At 41.2% G+C, this 19,405-nt stretch overlaps 1 protein-coding gene across 5 annotated transcripts in view; it reads right to left on the bottom strand.

Moving 5' to 3' along the window:
- ADCY1 (adenylate cyclase 1) overlaps positions 1-19,405 on the bottom strand; it is a 350,409-nt gene that overhangs the window by 95,844 nt on the left and 235,160 nt on the right. For all 5 annotated transcript variants that reach the window (XM_061585729.1, XM_061585731.1, XM_061585733.1 and 2 more), the window contains exons 6-7: positions 15,673-15,831; positions 14,891-15,032 (exon numbers count right to left, since the gene is read on the bottom strand). In XM_061585729.1, coding sequence (XP_061441713.1) covers positions 14,891-15,032; positions 15,673-15,831 — 301 coding nt within the window. The remainder of the gene's footprint in view (positions 1-14,890; positions 15,033-15,672; positions 15,832-19,405) is intronic.

The following is a 19,405-nucleotide window of genomic DNA, read 5'->3' as shown; positions in this document are numbered from 1 at the left end:
AGAGTAAAATAAACCACTGGTGTATTCTATGTGAACAAATGGAGGGGGAAGTTAATGCATAGCAAAAATGAATGTTAAACTTTGTTTATGGAAAATGAATGGCATAGTAAACCCAGTAAAACACACAAGAGCACGAGGTTTTCCAAAACGAAAACATCCGGATATAGAGATGCTCCAGGAGACACATCAGGAAAAAACAGCTTGTTACTACTCTGTTAATAAAGAATACACCATGCATTTGATACTCAGCACCAGGAATGTTTAAAGCCAGGAGGTTGGGTATTTGGGTGTCACAACAGCCACTATTTCAAGAACTTGGTGTTTCAAAAGACCCTATGGGGCATTTTACATTTTTCAGATGTGTGTTGTAAGGGGCAAAAGTGACCATAGAATCAATACACAGTCCAAATACAGGATAAGAGGAATTTCTGCAAAAACCTACAGAGCTTATGAGCAAGGGATCGCATACTTGGAGGAGATCTAAACTGGAGCTTAGCTCTGAAAAAAGATATGAGGCAAAGAATGAAAAAACATTTTTCAAAATCTAGGTGATCTGCCCATAGCTATTAGCAAAACATAACTTGGTGAACTCATGGTGTCTGTTCAATCCATTTGAAAGAGACTTTTCATCTTTATCCAGTTGCCTTGAGTCCCCCACCTATATAGATTACCTGCTATGCTCATCTACAAAATTAAATCCTCAAGCAAAATTAAATTCTCAGATATAGGCACAATACTTATATTGGATCATAGTCCAGTATTCACCATAATGAAATTTAAAAATGAACCCCCTCAAACCAGCAATTTGGATGCTAAACCCTATTCTTTTATAAAAACTGAAAATATATGGCAGACTGAAACTAAAGACTGATGAGGTTTTGTTTGTTTGTTAACAATGATTCTCAACAATACTCAGATTCACTATTATGGGAAATAGTGAAAGCAGTCCTAAGGGGGCAAATGATTAGTGAGTACGGCCATCTAAAACGAGAGAGGGAAAAGCATCACACTCAACTATTCATCCTTGATTTCTTCTGTACAGCCGCTGCAGAAACACTTGTGTGTTGCAAATTGTTTTGTGGAATGTTGGGGATAAACTCGATCTCAAGAGAGAGCCAATTCCGATTGTAATGTTATATTTATAGTATTGAAATGGTTTTTCTGTTGCTGTGACATTTGTTGTTTTATTACTGCTGTTGTATTATTTTATTATGAAATTGTTTTTGAAATTGTTGTTTGCTTTTCTTGTAAGCCACTTTGAGCACAATTTTTATTTTGTAAGTTGCTTTGAGTTCCTTTTTGGAAAAAAAGCGACTAATAAATATTATTAATAAATAAATATTAAACAAGATTATCCATTTGGAAGAAAATAAGAAAACAAGTGATTATATGATAAGGTGATCAGAAAACAGAATTAAAAACTTTAGAGGTAGGGAAAATTTCAACCATGTTACAATACCTAAACAAAAAACACATGAATCAGGGAATAAAAAGCTGAGATTATTGGCTTATGAAGTTATGGAGCAAATTTGCAAGAAACAGGATTGTATCAAAATTAGAAGGGGGAATGAATATTTGATTCACAATTGATTAGGGACATTTTAAAGGATTCTGTAATGAACTACAGTGCCTTGCAAAAGTAATCAGACCTCTGACCAATGCTCTCATATTACTGAATTACAAATGGTATGCTGTAATCTCATTCTGTATGGTATTTTAATTTTCAAACACTGAAACTAAAAATCAATTATTGTGAGGTGACATTGGTTTTATGTTGGGAAATGTTTGTAAAAAACAAAAAACTGAAAAAATGTTGCTTGCATAAGTATCCAACCCCTGTGCTGTGGAAGCTCCCAGTGAACACAGAGGAAAGACATCTTTTGCATCGGCACTACATTCATAGCCAGTCATTCACTTGGAGTATCCCCCCCCCATTTCTATTCCTCTTATAAATACTGGAAGGATAGGTGAGAAAACTATCTGGGACCAAAAGTCCTTGAGTTTTCTTCCCAGAGCTTCAAAGTCTAACTTAATTTCTTCGTAACTCCTCTTGGTAGTATTACTCATTCTTACATGGATGAAAAGAAAGGGATACGTGTCAGTGGACTTTATGAGTTATGGCAACCCTTCTTTCACATCTCTATATGCTCCAGGGTGACTGCATACCTGCTGATACCATGGGTCTCCATACTTGGATTTCAATCCAACACAGTAGGGAATCTCCCACTACTCCTCTTCTTGTTGTTGTGGGGCGTGGATTCATTGCCTCTGCTTGACTGAGCTTCAGCCTGTCCTGTGGGGTCTCCTGTAATTCTTCAGTAGGCTATCCTCCAGTCTCATTTCAGTGCTTGAAAGCAGTTCCATAGATCCCCCAGTAAAGGGTGTCTTCTAGCTCTTCTGCTCCTGTCACCCTTTTCCATGGAGTTTCCTCCACTTATTTCCTCCACTTGTCAACTCTCTCCTCTTCTGCTTCAACATGCTGCTGTTCTTCCACCTCCTGTACTTCTGATTGCTATTATTGTTCCAGTGTTTTGTCTAAGAAGTCTTCATCTTCCCTTATACTCTTGAGCGCAGCCACCCGGTGCTCTGGACCTCTCTTTCTTCCAACATGTCAACCAGCTTGCGCTTCTTCCACATGTACACTATGTTGTTCTCAGGGAAGAAAACATTGCACATACCTTGCAGATCACCACCACTGGAGTGTCCTTTCCATCCATAGTCTCTATTACCTTTTGTTTCTTTCTTCTTACTTGTATTGGAATGACCTGTGCTTTGTCCTGTCCTCCTTGAGGGTTAACTGGAGAGTCTTACTGATATATGTTGCACACTATAAGAATTGTTTTTAGGTTAGGACATGCCCTTGATCTCTCCACTGAACTCTGCTGCCAAACTCCTGTTAGCTCTCTCTATTCACTCTCTCTGAGAGCTGGCTCACTTGTATATCCCAAGGACCAGCTGAGGTAGCCCTCTCTGCTCTGCTCAGTTAGAAGTCAGGAAACAGAATGAACCTCCAACTATACACAATTGCTGCTAGTTGTACCTAGCAGTAATCAGACCATGTCCCTTCAGTAATATGGCCATATCCCTTCCACTGAAGCTTCTATGGAGCAGCCATGTTCACAGAGTACCTGTAATCATATTACTGACCTTGCCCCATACCCTTCATCTTCTGCAGTTTAAAAGTTAAAAAAATGCATGGCTGATTTTTAATTAATTTAAGAAATTTAACACTGAAGTCTATTATAATGTTGACATGCTCAGTAAGAACCAACTGTCAGTGTTCTAAAAGCCAGACTAACAGCTGCTGGGCTTGTCTAATCAGGGGGCCACACCCACACCAGACATTTATTCCACTTTAAACAGTCATGGCTTCCCCACAGAATCCTGGGAAGTGAAGTTTATGAAGGGTGCTGAGAGTTGTTAGGAGACTCCTATCCCCCTGACAGAGCTCCAGTGACCAGAGTGTTTTAACAGTCAGCCCCTCTTCTGGGGATTGTAGCTCTGTGAGGGGAATAGGGCATCTCCTAGCAATTCTCAGCACCCTTCACAAACAACATTTTCTAGGATTCTTTGGGGGAAGCCATGACTGTATAAAATGAAATAATGGTCTGGGGTGGATGTGGCTAGGGACTTCCAGCTGCCGGGTTTGCCTAATCAAGGGGCCACACCCACACCAGGCCTTTGTTTCACTTTACTAGTCATGGCTTCCCCCAGAGAATCCTGGGAAGTGTAGTTTGTGAAAGATGCTGAGACTCCTATTCCCCTGACAGAGCTCCAGTGGCCAGAGTGGTTTAACAGGCAGCCGCTCTGATTGAGGCTTTGTGAGAGGAAAGGGCACCTCCTAGCACCCTTCATTTACATTTCCCAGGATTCTTTGGGAGAAGCCATGACTGTCTAAAGTGAAATAATTATCTTGTGTGGATGTGGCCAGGGACAGTTTTGGTTTAAATTTGGGTAGGAGACTACATGTGCCTGTTGTAGAATAAAAAGGTGGGGGAAACCCTGAAAAACAATGTTACTATTCACAATGTTTTCCTTTTGGAAAGGAAAGGGACTTCCCTCTGCTCAGTGCACACCCACCCAATCTCATCCCCTCCTCCTCCTTCCTTCACTCCCGCACCCCCTAAAATTGCAAAATAAATCAAACATATTTAAAGTGACTATCTGAACTGTATCAGCTGTCTTAGTACTGTTGCTTCCTCCCTCCTAAAACAAGATTAGCAGAGCAAATGTATTGTTTCTATTAGCTAGGCTGATTACAGGTGTTGCCACCACTCATCATATGCTCAGGGGCACGTTACCAAATTCTTCGATGCTGCACAGGAAGGGGATTGGACTGTGAAAGACCAACTCAAATTATGTTTGCATTTTTACAAATTTGTAGGGCAGTACAATATCTTAGAGAGGCCAGGTCTCCTGCTCCCCTTGTGCATTCACTATAGCTGCCCAATTTCCCTGCATTTTAAAGTTTGATTGAAATATCTGTTCACTATAGGTAGGTTCGTAATAGGCAAGATTGATTTGCCTATTAGTGAATTGAATTTATTTATTAAATTTATATCCCAACTTTCCTCCCTGAAGGAGCCCAAGGCCAGCAAACCAAAACACTAAAAACCACTTTAAAAATTTTAAAAATAAAAGACTTTAAAATACATTAAAACAAAACAACTTTAAACACTTTTTCAAAAAAAAAAGGCATAAAAACATATACAAAAGTAATTCCAACAGAGATGCAGTCTGGGAAAAGGTCTCTGTTAAAAAGCTTGTTGAAGGAGGAAGGTCTTCAATAGGCACTGAAAAGGTAACCAAGATGGTGTCTGTCTAATATATAAGGAAGGGAATTCCAAAGGGTAGATGTCATAACACTAAAGGTCTGCTTCCTAGGTTGCGTGGAACAGACCTCCTGATAAGATGGTATCTGCAGGAGGCCCTCACCTGCAGAACAAAGTGATTGATTATATAAGAGGTAAGATGATCTTTCGGGTATCCTGGTTCCAAGCTGTATAGGGCTTTGTACACAAAAACCAGAACCATGAACTTGGCCCAGTACCTAATTGGCAGCCAGTACAATGCTTTCAGCAGCAGTTAACATGTTGGCAATAACCTGCCCCAGTGAGCAGTTGCACCACTACAGTTTGCACCAGCTGCAATGAGACTGTTGTTTTTCTGCAAAAGGTAAACAGGGCTACCCCACTGAAAATTCATTAAGTTTGAAAGGAAACGCATAGGGAAGGTAATTGATTTGTATATATCTGGTGATAGCTGAGATCCTGTGCAATGATATACATAAAACACATATATTTCCACATTTTGTACCAGCTGCAGCTTCTGGACCAACCTCAAAAGCAGCCCCACACAGAGTGCATTACAGTACTCCAGTCTGGAGGTTACCAGTGCATGGACAACAGTGGTCAGACTATCCTTCTCCAGAAAAGGCTGCCATTGCCTGATCAGCCAAAGCTGGTAAAAGACATTCCTATTCACCTGGGTCTCTACCAACAGAAATGGAACCAGGAGTGCCCCCAGATGACAAACCTGCTCTTTCAGAGGGAGAATGGCCCCATCAAAAGCAGGCAACTGATTAATTATCCAAACTTGGGAATCACCAACCCACAGCACCTCCATCTTGCTAGAATTCAGACTCAGTTTACTGGCCCTCATCCAGCCCACCACCAAGTCCAGGCAGTGGTCCAGGGCTTGCACAGCCTCTCCTGATTCAGAGGTTACAGAGAAACAGAGCTGAGGATCATCAGTGTATTGCTGATACTTCACCCCAAATCTTCTGATGACTGATCTCAACAGCTTCATGTAGATGTTATACAGCATAGGGACAACATGGCACCCTGCGGCACCCCACAGCACAACTGCCAGGGAGCTGAAAGACAAACACCTAATGCTATTCCCTGAAAACGACCCTGAAGGTAGGATTGGAGCCACAGTAAAACAGTGCCTCTGATATCCATCTCACCAAGTCAGCTCAGAAGGATAGCTTGGTCAATGGTATCAAAAGCTGCCTAGAGATCAAGTAAGAATAACAGTAAAGGTCATGCATCAGGGCAACCAAGGCCAGTTCAGTCCCATAACCAGGCCTGAACCCAGATTGGAATGGGTCAAGATAATCTGTTTCATCCAAGAGTACTTGCACTTGCTGCACCACAACACTCAATCACCTTCACTAAAAAGGGGGTATTTGTGACCGGGCAATAGTTGTCACAAACCAATGGGTCAAGGTTTGGCTTCTCCAGGAGTGGATGGATCAATGCCTCTTTCAGGATGTCTGGGACCAGTAAAAATGCATTGACCACACCCTGGATCCACTTGGTCATACCCCCTCGGCACGTTTTAATAAGCCGGCAAGGGTCGAGAGGACATGTTGCTGATTGCATCGTCACAACCACCTTGTCCACATCAGGCCACTTCAACTGAAACTGATCCCAAGAAGCTGCAGCAGATGTTGCACTGGACACCTCACTGGGAATTGCAGCAGATGTGGAGGGGGCATCAAGGTTGTTACGGCGGTGCGCAGCCTCGAAGTCCCTTGCAAACTATTCACAGTGGGCCTCAGAAGGCTCTAAAACTCCTTTTCCTGTAGCTGATGTCAACAGACCCATGGGAAGACAAAAAAGTTCCCCTGAATGGCTTCTTGAGGATGCAATAAAGGCAGAGAAGTAGGCCTTCTTCACTGCCACAAAGTGAGCATGTTATGATGTTTGACTCACACTCAATCAGCCTCACAGCATTTCACCAATTGCACTCTAGCCATTGTCCAGCCTGTTTCATTGCTCAGTTCACTGGTGAACCAAGGTGCAAATCAACATCTACAATGCCGGAGAGGGCGCTCAGGGGCAACCGTGTTAGGAGCCCAATATATCTCGTTCCACAGCGTGATAAGGGCTTCAACAGGGTAACCTGTTCTATCTAGTGGAAACTTAGTGGATTCCATTAGTTTCCGGGGGAGGACAGTGATGCCCCTGTAAATGTTGTACAGTAATTATGGAAAGTATCGATTTTGTAGGGTAAATGTGGTAAGTAGAATGAGTGAGAGGGGGGAGTACATGGGTTGGAATGTTGAGGAATGTTGAGTTGTGATTGGTTGAGCGTCTGGGTGATTGAAGGTATAACTGCGAAAATGACAGTTGGTTGTTAGTTGTTGGTTCTGGGTTTTGGAGGGGTGGATTTGTGTTTAGGCAGGTAGTGAGGCAGGCTTTAGGACTAAGATAGATAAAAAGAAAACTATTATATGTAGCCACACATATATTGTCTGAACTTAAAGTAATCATGTTTATTCCTTGTGTTAATAAATAAATAGCTTTGGTTTAACAACATGCCTGATCCTTGGCTGGGATATTACAGACCAGAAGGGTGGGCAGAGCAAATACCAAGGCTGGGAACAGTATCAATGGTGGCAGCGGTGAAGAGATAGTGTAACAGTAGCAGGTATTCAAAAGCAACCCAGGGCTGTAATCTTTAAAGGCAGAAAGATACAGGGGGATTGTGGCCTGTAAGTGCACCCAGACACTATGCAGCAATCTGAGGAGGAGACTAAGGCACAGTCTCAGGGCAGTATTGTGTTACAGAGTGTCAGGTGGTGGCACCTAGTAGTGGGATCGTGAGAGACCTGTGCTGGCGCCAATGTTAGAGATCCGTTAATGAGAGCAGACCCTGAGAAGGGGACTGACAAGGACCAGCTTAATTTTTCCATTAACCCTGCAGGGGAGGATTTAAGCCATACATCTAAACTTCACCAGGAAGTGGTCTGATCACAACAAGGGGGTTACATCCACCCCACTTATCTCCAGATCAGCCCTTCCTCCCTCTGGAGCAAAAACAAAGTCTAGAGTGTGCCCTGCCTTATATGTTGGACTGGTGAAAACTTCAGTGCAGTGAGGCAGTTAATTTTCTGGTCATTCATTTAGGCCAGAATGACTTAGTTCAAGGCCCAAGGATGGCCCTATTTAACAGGATTGCACACAATTTATTTTGGATCGGACACCATTTTCCCATGTGCTGGTGGTTTAGTCTGATCTTTTGGAGTGGAGGACTTGGAGGACGGATGTTCACCCCAAAAAGAGTGATGCAAGGCATGGGGTGAACAGGAGGGTAAGAAAATTGGTGCTGTCACTTGCGTGGGCCTATATACCTCACCAAAGGATTCGTTTTGATGCCCTGCATCTGTTCCATGATGATGGGGTTCACTTGTTAGGTTCAAAGTTGTGATATGCTTTGGAGGAATTTACGGAGGTGTTTGCCTGATATTCATAGAATCATAGAATAGTAGAGTTGGAAGGGGCCTATAAGACCATCAAGTCCAACCCCCTGCTCAATGCAGGAATCCAAATCAGAGCAGGGTGTTGGACTTGATGGCCTTATTGGCCCCTTCCAACTCTACCATTCTATGATTCTATGAATGCTCCAGCCTATCAAGGTCCCTTTGAATTTTGTTTCTGTCTTCCACGGTATTAGCTGTGCCACCCAATTTTGTAACATCTGCAAATTTGATAAGCATGCTCTGTACCTCCTCATCCAAGTCGTTCATAAAAATGTTGAAGAGCACTGGGCCCAGGACCGAGCCCTGTGGTACCCCTCTCGTTACTTCTGCCCAGTTTGAGAAGGAACCATGGATAAGCATTCTTTGAGTATGATTCTGGAGTCAACTGTGGATTCACCTGATAGTTGTTCCATCCAGCCCACATTTAGTTATCTTGCTAATCAGAATATCATGGGGCACTTTGTCAAAAGCTTTGCTGAAGTCGAGATATATTATGTCCACAGCTTTCCCACAGTCCACAAGGGAGGTTACCCGATCAAAAAACATGATAAGATTAGTTCGGCAGGATTTGTTATTGATAATACTGTAAATTGTTTAATTCGATTTTAATCTAGACTTTTGTATGTTTTTAATTATATGTGTGCTTTTATCTGGAAGCCGCCGTGAGTTCCAGTTTTGGAAAAAGGGCGGGGTAAAAATAATGATAATAAATAAATAAATCCATGTTGGCTCCTAGTAATCACTGCATTGTTTTCAAGGTGCTTACAGATTGATTGCTTTATGATCTGCTCCAGAGTTTTTCCAGGGATTGATGTCAGGCTGACTGGTCTGTAGTTCCCTGGTTCCTCCTTCTTGCCCTTTTCTTTTTTTTTTTTTTCAATAATTTTTATTCAGATTTTCATAAAACATACAAGACAAAATCATAAAACATTCAAAGACAAAAAACAAAATCAAAAATAGTTAAACAAAAAGAAAAAAAGAAAAGAAGAAAAAAAAAAAAAAAACAAAAATAAAAAATAAAGAGTAAAATATTGACTTCCCATTTGTCAAAGATCAAATCAGTTATAAGTCTATAATATATAGCAATCCTGTCTCTTAAGTCATATTATAAAATCACTTTCCTCCAGTAGTTATCTTACTTAATCATCAAATCTCATAAACATTACTTTATTCTTTCCACAAAAAGTCAAAGAGAGGTTTCAATTCTTTAAGAAATATATCTATCAATTTTTTTTCCAGATAAGCATATCGATTAATCCATCTCATTACTAATTATGATAATCTTATTGTCATAACCATAGTCAAAATAAACATTTCAATTAATCCATCACATCAGAATCTGTTAGGTTCAGTAATTTCAGTAGCCATTGTTCTATTATCTCTATTAGTTCCATTTTCCATCTTCCATCTTCAGTAGTCTTGTTAAGTCCAGTAATTTCGATATCCAATCTTCCATTATCAGTATTCCATAATAATCTTGCTGTCAAAGCCATAGTCGTATAATAAGAGTCTGATGGGAATTACCTCTATCCCAAATATTTTCTTGCCATCCATTCTGAATAAGTTGTTGAAATACTGCTGTAAAATCATATCTCTGTTCTTTTTTTCAAAATACACTGGGTCATCTCTTAAAAGTTTTTCCATTGTCACATGGCTGCAGTTAATTCCATAGATTTTCTCTATATTGGGCTCCATCACATCATTCCAGTCCAGAAGATAATCCATGCCATTGATAACTTTATCTCTAGAGTCTTCATTAATTTCTTCAGAGATAACATTGAGTTCCAAACAATAGATTTTATTTCTAAAGTCCATAGACTCCAAATCTTGTTCCTGTTCCACGTTTGTTCCAATCTCCGGGATCTCCTCTCTCACAGGGACCCCTATTCCAGTCTCCAGGGTCTCCTCTCTCACAGGGACCCCTATTCCAATCTCCGGGGTCTCCTCTCTCACAGGGACCCCTTCCAGGGTCACCTCTCTCACAGGGACCCTTATATCTTTAATCTCCTGCTTCATTTTACTCAATTCAATTTTCGTTATCTCAATCTCATTCATTATTCTCTGAAACATAGTTATTTCCAGATTCTCAGCCACTTTCTTAATTGCCATTTTAAAAGAAAAATATAGGAAAACCACTTCTTATTTCAGCAACAATTGGGTTAATACTCCAAACTTGGTGACATCACAGTATAAACAGAGCAGACAGCCTTATCTCTCCAATAGTTAAGTAAACAAAATGCAATTCCCAGGATCGAAGCAATTAATGGCAATCGTCAAGAAACAGATTCGTCAAAATAAAATAGACCAAAAAGAGAGTAGTCTCAAAACAGTATAATATTTTTCAAAATAAAAATCTGGAATAGAAATCCCTCTTCTGTGTGTATCTTTAGAATGCAAATCCAGGACAGCTTTTTGCAACAAAAACAGAGATAAGCTATTAATTAGTGCGTAGCAGAGAGAAGTTACGGCTCCCCAGTGAGATGTCAAAAACCGATCAATCTGGCAAATCTCTTTTAAACAGCAACAATTTAAGTCAAGTAAAAGAAAAATATAGAAAGAAGGGTGCTTGCCTGTTAGTGCGTTCTCTCTTAGAAGATAAGGTGAACGTTCGCTTTATCAGATAGAGCTTGCTGTTGAAAATCCGTCCCACCTTCGTCGGCTGGACCTCGTCCCATAAATTAATGAGATCTGGTCGTCCCAACAAAAATAGGCTTTGAGGTTAATCTCTTCGTTTCTCCCTACCCGGGAGAAGTTTAATCAGTCAAAAAAAAAAGAAAAAACTGACTGATATATCTGAATAAGCTTCTTTTGAGGCAGGAGCCCGTCTCAAAAGCAGGCACAGGCTAAGTCACCCTTCCCGGAAGTCCCTTCTTGCCCTTTTCAAAGATAGGGACAACATTAGCTGTCCTCCAGTCATCTGGCACTTCACCAGTCCTCCATGATTTCACAAAGATAATAGACAGCAGTTCTGAGAGTTCTTCAGCCAGTTCCTTCAATACTCTAGGATGCAGTTTATCGAGCCCTGCCCATTTGAACTCGTTCAAAGTGATTAGGTATTCCTTGACTGTTTATCAGTCTCAAGCTCCAATCCTGCCCTTTCTATTTAATGTTTCCTGGGAGGGTCATAGGCCCTTTTTTGGGAGAAGACTGAGCCAAAGTAGGAATTGAGCACTTCTGCCTTTTCCTTGTCATCTGTTACCATTTTGCCATCCTCATTGAGTAGCTGTGCCACCATTTCTTTTCTCTGTCTTTTACTATGGACCTACCTGAAGAAAGCTTTTTTGTTGCTTTTAGCATCTCTTGCTAGCCTCAGCTCATTCTCATCTTTAGCCTTCCTGATGCCATCCCTGTAATTCTGTGATACCTGCCTGTACTCTTCCTTTGTGGCGTGGCCTTCTTTCCACTTCCTATATGTGTCCTTCTCTCTTTTTTTGAGGTCATCTCTAAGCTTTTTGTGAAGCCACATCCCCTTATTTCACTGTTGGAATTGCTTGCCATTGCACTTTTAGAATTTCCTTTTTTAGAAACTCCCACCCACCTCGGACTCCTTTTCTTATTAGGGTAGCTTGCCATGGAACCATCCTTACAATTGTTCTGAGTTTATTAAAATCAGCTTTCCTGAAGTCCAGGGTGCGCGTATGGCTACTCTCAGCTTTTGCTTCTGTTAACAGCAAGAATTCAAGTATGGTGTGGTCACTGTCTCCCAGAGTCCCCCTAACTGCCACTTCATCCACCAAATTATCTCTATTGGTTAGAATCAAGTCCACGATAGCTGATCCTCTGGTTGCTTCCTCCACTTTCTGTAGGAGAAAGTTTTCTCCAACACAAGTCAGAAATTTCTTGGAGGGGCCATGTTTGGCAGAGTTTGTCTCCCAACAGATATTGGGATAACTGAAATCCCCCATTACTACTACATTATGCCTCCTCGAAACATTGGCAATTTGCTTTTCAAAAGTTACATTCTTGTCTTCTCCTTGATTGGGTGGTCGATAGTAGACTCCAAGCACCACATTCCTTTTATTACTTGCCCCATTAATTTTAATCTAGATACTCTCAGTAGAGCTACCAAGCTCATCTTCTGTATTTCTGTGCAGGGATACATATTTTTAACATATAGCGTGACTTTACCTCCCTTTTTATTCCTTCTTTTGTTTTTGAACAAGTTATATCATTCAAGTTATATCCTTCAATTGGTGTATTCCAGTCATGGGATATTTTCGGTCTTGTGGGGTAAGGTGAACAAACATGAGCAGCTCACCTCTTGTGGCATTGAGTTCCAGCAGGTGAGGAAATTGGGGGGAAATATTAAGGTACTCTGATGCATTATTGGGTAAGCACAAACCTGATACAAAGAAAATAAACCTTGACAAGAGAACAAATGGAAAAACAACAAAAATCAAGGTCTAAATATACAAAATAAGATTCAAAAAATATGAAAATAGTACAAAATATAAACAAAGCTGGTAGTTGACAGAATGCGCAAAGAAGCCCAGTTTCAAATGCACAGGCACTTTAGTAATAGAGTTGTCTCAAAAAATATATATATACACAAACAACACCATGTACCAATAAAATGCAGAGATGTACAATTACAGAAATATGAAAATTACAAAGATAAAATGCTCAGCAAAAGTCAAATAATATGCCAAATATGCCAGACGCGTTTCAACTTAGTTCAAGTCTTCACCAGTGGCATTTATTTGGAAAGCTTCTATTTGTGCGTTGATTCAATTTGTACAATACTTAAGAATATACAACACTAAATATAAAGTGCTTTTATTAACCTAAAGACTGTATACTATTTTTTAAAAAAACTAAATGCTAAAATTATTTTTTTTAAAAAAGGCTTACCAGATGAATTATGCTTCTGCAGATATGTGAAAGTTACCAGACCATACTTCTCTAAGGCAGCATAATATAAGCCTGTGTAAACATAGCTGCTAAGCATTATATTCCAATTCAAACAAAAGTTTGAAAAGAACAAAAATTTATCATCTAGCAAGTAGAGAGATTTACTCCACATCCTTGGTTGAACAGCCACAGTTACCCACTGGGGAACATGCCCAGGGGTCTGGAGGCTTGCAACCCTACCAGAATTAGTTGAATTCCTTACCTGCCCATATTTTATAATTTGGTTAAGTGGAGATGCTTTATTTCAGATTCACAATATGTTTTAATAAATATAACATTTAATCCAATGCCTTGTCTCATGAGACTTCTTTTTGAGTGTGGGGAGAATAATATTTCCACTTTAATGTAGGGGCAGGTTTGCCCTCACCTCTGCAAAGAGCACTTGGGAGGGGTGAGTGGAGAGGGTCCTGCAGCCAGTGAGAGGGGGTTGGAGCAGAGCTTAAAAGCCTGCTCCGCCCCCTCTAACCTCCTCCTTACATTCTGTTTGCACCCTCCCTCACTCCCTATATGCAGTGTGGGCTAAGCTGGTTGTCTGTAAGGGGCCAAGTAGGAATTTTTTGGCTGGACCATACTGATGGGTTTAATTCAATTGGCTTCCAAGTGAGGTAAGGCTGCCTACCTGTTTGGGCACTGAGTACAAGCAGGTGAGGAAATTTGGGGAAGGGAGTATTTAGGTACACTTAGGCTTTATTGGGTAAGGACACCCTTCAGGGATGTGCCAGGCCTTCAGGACTGTGAGGGGACTGTAGGGTGCCCCTTGTGGTCTGTCATGTGCATTGGGGTGAACACAACCACAACGGGGCCACAGTATGCATGAAGGATCTACACTCAGACCTCACCTAGCAAGGAGGGAGAGTTATTCCACATCTTTGGCTGGGGAGCCACAGCTACAGGCTGGAGAACATGCTCAGGTGTCTGGAGGAATCTTACCCTATCAGAATTAGTTGAACTCCTCACCTGCCCATATTTTGCAATTTAATCCAATGCTTGTCTCATGAGTCTTCTTTGGGGGTGAGGGGGTAAAGAAAATCTAAGAAAATTAAATGCAATATATAAAGCAATAAAATTCTGTACAATATATAAAACAAAACAAAACAGATAAAACATCATTACACCAATGTTGTGTCATGCTTAAGGATGCTCATTGAGTGGCCTTGGGCCAGTCACTCTCCCTCAGCCTAACCTACCTCATAGGGTTGTTGCAAAGATAAAATCGGGAGGGTAGAACTATGTACACCACCTTGAACTCCTTGGAGGAAAGGTGGGATATAACTTTAATAAATAAGACCCATAAAATAGGATGCCCCTCATTCAATACATTTCTGCTTGCTCAGCACCCACACAAATTCCACACCATTTCATTTTAGACTGACGTCTGTTCAATTTAAATGTTCTAGTTTTTTAAGAGTTCACACTGTTAATAGTGAAAAGAAGACTGATAGCCCATTCTGAAACGTAACATTTCAGCACAGGAGGTTATATTCAACTAAGTCCTACTCAGAGTAGACCCACTGAAAGATGATCCATTATCTATTAACATCAATGGGTCCACTCTGAATAGGGTTCTACTACCCACTGTTTCCCATACAATTCAAACTGAGGAGCAGCTTCTAGATGAAAATGCATGTGATCCGTTTGTGATTTCTCAATAGGACTGAAGCATTAGATCACAAAAGCCTAACAATTTATCAGTCAGAATGAAACACATACCTTCCTCCGGTGAGATGGTACAATGAAAAACGTCTCAATATTATGCTTCTTCAAAAAAGTGTTCCTTTCATGGCCATACCCTGGTTCTACCTCATAGTCACCATTTAGGCACTCTAATGTGGTCTTTGTAATATGCACTTTCCTAGAAATTGGGTAGGGATAAAGAAAGAGACAACCTTTTAATGCCATGATACATCACAGGCTAAAACAGGGGTCCTTATAAGCATCAATTTTTCCTAGATTTTTTTTTAATGTGGTGAGATTGCCAAAGCATGAAGAAGGGTAATTACTAAGTCCTGATCCAAATCTTCTTACCCAATAGCAGCTTTCACCTATGGAAAAAAAATCTTGGAAGATCTTATAAAATTATTCCGTTATCCAGTTCAGCCCTGGTATAAAACCAATAAACACTTGCAATGAATCCCCTTGCAACTAGGGTAGGCAGCAGATTGGGGGGGAGCCTTGGCATGGTGCCGACAATGGGCCCACCCCTCCAACACCCCCTGAACCTGGGCAGGGCCCAGCCTTGCTTGTGGTGGCAGCAGCTGTCAATGAATGGCAGTGCAGTCAGTGAGTGACCCTTCCAAACCCCTGTGGCCCTCAACCAGTGCCTCACCTGGCCAAGTACTGGTTCTGGGCCTGCTTTGAACACTAAAAAAGTATAATAGAATGCTTACTACTAGACTGGAATGAAACTACCACAACAATTGGATGCACTACACTCTTATGAATGAACATATTTATAACTATATAACTAAATAGCCAGCTGCCTTGAGACTTACCCAGGCAACCCTCCAGCCTCCATAACATTAGCAAGAGTCACATCATTTGACCAAACATCATATTGCCATTTGCGAAGACCCAGGACACCACAAAGCACCCTTCCTGTGTGTAGGCCAACCCTCATATTGAGATCTACTTCAGTGGCTTCAGCTACTGATCTGGAATATACAGAATCAGAATGCAGTCTATTAGAAAGAACATTTGTATCATCTTTCCCATCCCCACCCCACAAGTTTCAATATATATACTAGGGATTCGGGCCAAAACATCAGGAGTATTTTCAATTCCTTAGTAAAACTCAAACACATGGACATTTAATAAACAAGGCTGAAATTTGTGCTATTTTTTAATCTTTTTCCAAAAAAGATCTAGATTTCTACCAGTCACTTCCTAAAAAAATAAAAAATAAAGCTGGAATCAATAAGCTAACACAGAACAAGCTCTCCTCAGTGCAGGTGAAAAAGCAAGAAAGGAAATATTGAAGAATGCTATTTTTAAGTGGCCAATCAGATCCATGATACAGTTCTACCAATGAAGTTGCTGGCTTTGTAAGATATCCTAATAGGGCTGAGGTAGGTCCCCTTATTTATTAGTTCAATGGGTGCAGTGAGAGGAGCACGAAGAGATTATATAAACTGACTCTGCATAAACGTTAGCTCAGTCCAGCTTCCTTAAGTTAGCCCAGACAAGTTCAGGGACTACAGTTTTGCTTCTGGAAGCTTCCCTAAGCTGTGCCTGTGGACTAATTCAGGGACTGGAGCAATTCAATAATGCTGAATCAATTCTTTGTGTTCCTTTCCCTCTGTTCCATGGCCTTCAGTATACAAAATAGATGAGGGAAGGAAAGCAAGGCCATTGTGAGGGAGAACTGACAAAACACATCACTCATATTGATGTGCTCTATGGAAAAACTGCTTGTACCAATCCAAGTGAAAGTTATACAAATAAAATACCTAAGGGAAGTTATTAAGGATAACACCATTTGCAAATTTTAAAAAAAGATCATGCTTTTACTGAGATCTTTCTTTTTCCAGTAAAACAATATAGTCACACAAATTGGTGTCAACAATATCCCACAATGTAAAATATAAACACCTGCTCAAATGCTATTTGAGTTTTTTAAACATACATATAACATACTTATAAAAGTTGCATTATAGCAGTGCAATAATCATGAGTTGTGAATTTCCAGTAACAACAACAAAAATCACAGACTGCACACTCTACTTGAGTCACATATGCACAATCACACTGCACAAATACATGAGCAGGACAAAACAGTTACATGAAGCAGATGGTTGCTGCAATTTCCTTTCATTGTGTCAATCACAAAGATGACACCTGGCCCTTTTCTTGATGTCAGCAGTTGCAAGCTGTATCATTTTTGGGGTTGCCCCTCTTGATGTCCCAGACAAACTACTTATACATTTAGACTCATCTGTGACCACATGGTCTCCATATAGACTTACAAACACATGATCAAACAGCAGCCAACTCAGGACTTGATCAACTCTAGACTTAGGTCTATCAGAAATACGTCTTATGGAATATTCACATCATTGTGGGTTGTTCAGCTTCCAGAAAACAGACACATTTAAGCAGACACTGTCCACTATTTTTGGGAGGGGATGAAACACTGTTGCCTGCTGTTTGATTGTGTGTTTGTAAGTGTATATGGATATCATGTGGTCACAGATGCTGATGCCATCTTTAGATTTATTAAAATAAAGAATGATCTCAGGCTCAGAATTCTGTGCTGAGATTGCTGCATCATTATGCATGGAAAAAAGGAGAAAACGGAAATTTCCTTACCATGAATTTCTATTTTCAGAGGGCATTGCCACTAAATTTCCTCTGTAGGAGGTGTTGCCTACTTGTTTCCTAGACCATACTGGCAGGAGCAGTTTCACTTCAAATAACTGCAACTGGAACAACAAGCAGCAGAACCAAACAACTATGCAAAGGCGTGGAAGAAACAGTGTTAACTATCATACAGGAAGACAGAAACTGAGCTGGTTTGTAGCTTAGGATGCTGTGCCTACCATTCCATGTGTAGAGTGGCAGCATAAACCATAGAGGACCACTCAACACTACCTGGCAGAGAGAACAAATGTTCCTGGCACAGGGAGGCAAGGCATGCCCTCCAGCATCCCCTGAAAATAGAAATTCACTGTAAGGAGTCTATTTTTCTAGTGGCTGCTGGAGGGCATTGCCACTAATGGGGCATAGCAGAACAGTGTCCAGGGAGGATGGGCATCCGGGGTCAGGCCCAGCCCCTCCTAGGCTAGGATTTTCTGCAGAACATTTCTACCAAAGACTATATTCACCAAGGCACAACAGTCAATGTCATAATGCTCAGTGGACATGTGCATGGAGGTCCATACTGCTGCTCTGTAGTTGTCCAAGATTAGAATTTCTCTTTAATGCAAACAATGTGGGTGCCCCTCTCAAGGAATGAGTTGTGGAGGGGGCTTCTCCAGAGCCAGACATGCCAAAGCTATGCATTTCCTCAACCACTTGAAAATAAATAAAGCAGATACCTTCTATCCCTGGCCCTAGTCTAGAAAAGCGGCAAAAAGGGACTGAGAATGTCTGAACTCTATTGTCTGATTGAAGTAAAAGCAGAGGGCCTAAGGGACATACAGATGATGCCAGCTGACTTCTTTGGGAACCACAAGCTTGAAGTGAAAGGAAGGCAACACCAGCTTCTGGAAATGATGAAAAAGGAGGCTGACCTTCAGGAGAGAAGTTTGTAAAACAATTTGTATGGAAAGAACAGAGCTTGGAAAAGTTACTTTTTTGAACTACAACTCCCATCAGCCCCAGCCAGTGGATGCTGGCTGGGGCTGATGGGAGTTGTGGTTCAAAAAAGTAACATTTCCAAGCTCTGGAAAGAAAATATATAACCCTGGATCATCTGATAGGGACCCTGACCCCGAGACATGGTGGGCAGATGTGATAGCCATGAGGAACACCGTCTTAAGCATCAGCAGCTTAACTAAACCATAGGCTGGAAGGGAGCTCCCATGAGTGCTGTCAAAACCCAATTTATATTCCAGGTGGGGAATCTGTGAACTGTTGAGCAGGGCCATTCCCCTGACAAATATCACAACAAGAGGATGTATGGATGTAGAAAGCTGGCCCTGGCACCTGAGGACTGTACCAAGAGTAGAAGCCTGCCTCTTGAGGGTATTTGTGCTGAGGCCGTTATCCAATCCAATCTGGAGAAAACTAAACACTTTTGTACCCCATTCAGGAGGATACTTTCATGTGCTATGACACTAGGAACAAAGGCCCTACAGTTGAAGGAGCAAAGTCTATTGGTAGAGGCCTTCCTAGAAACTAGCAGAGTTTTCAGCACAATGTCAGAAAAGCCCAGCTGCCCTAGCCACTGTCACTCAGCCTATTAACTGGAACATTTCTGGTCAAGGGACCACTGGTCTCTGCAAAAGAAGGTCCAGCCTGTGAGACAACTTTCACACTTAGAAGCCAGGGGCTCCTGGGCCAGAATGGAGCTATGGGGATCATCTCCATCACTTCCTCTCTGCCCCTGTATAGAACTCTGAGAAGCAGGCAATGGAAAGGCATACAGCAGCCCATCTGGTCACCTTCCAGTCATGGCATCTGTGCCTAATACCAATACAGTTGGAAACCTGGAGGTACCAGATCTACAGCTAGATTCCCAATCCTATGTGACACCTGCTGGAACATGTACGGGTATTTTCAAGGAGA

This window comes from Rhineura floridana, chromosome 10, assembly GCF_030035675.1.
Source record: "Rhineura floridana isolate rRhiFlo1 chromosome 10, rRhiFlo1.hap2, whole genome shotgun sequence".
Taxonomy (NCBI): domain Eukaryota; kingdom Metazoa; phylum Chordata; class Lepidosauria; order Squamata; family Rhineuridae; genus Rhineura; species Rhineura floridana.
The sequence above is the reverse complement of the archived record's forward strand: the minus strand, read 5'-3'. Positions and strand labels throughout refer to the sequence as shown.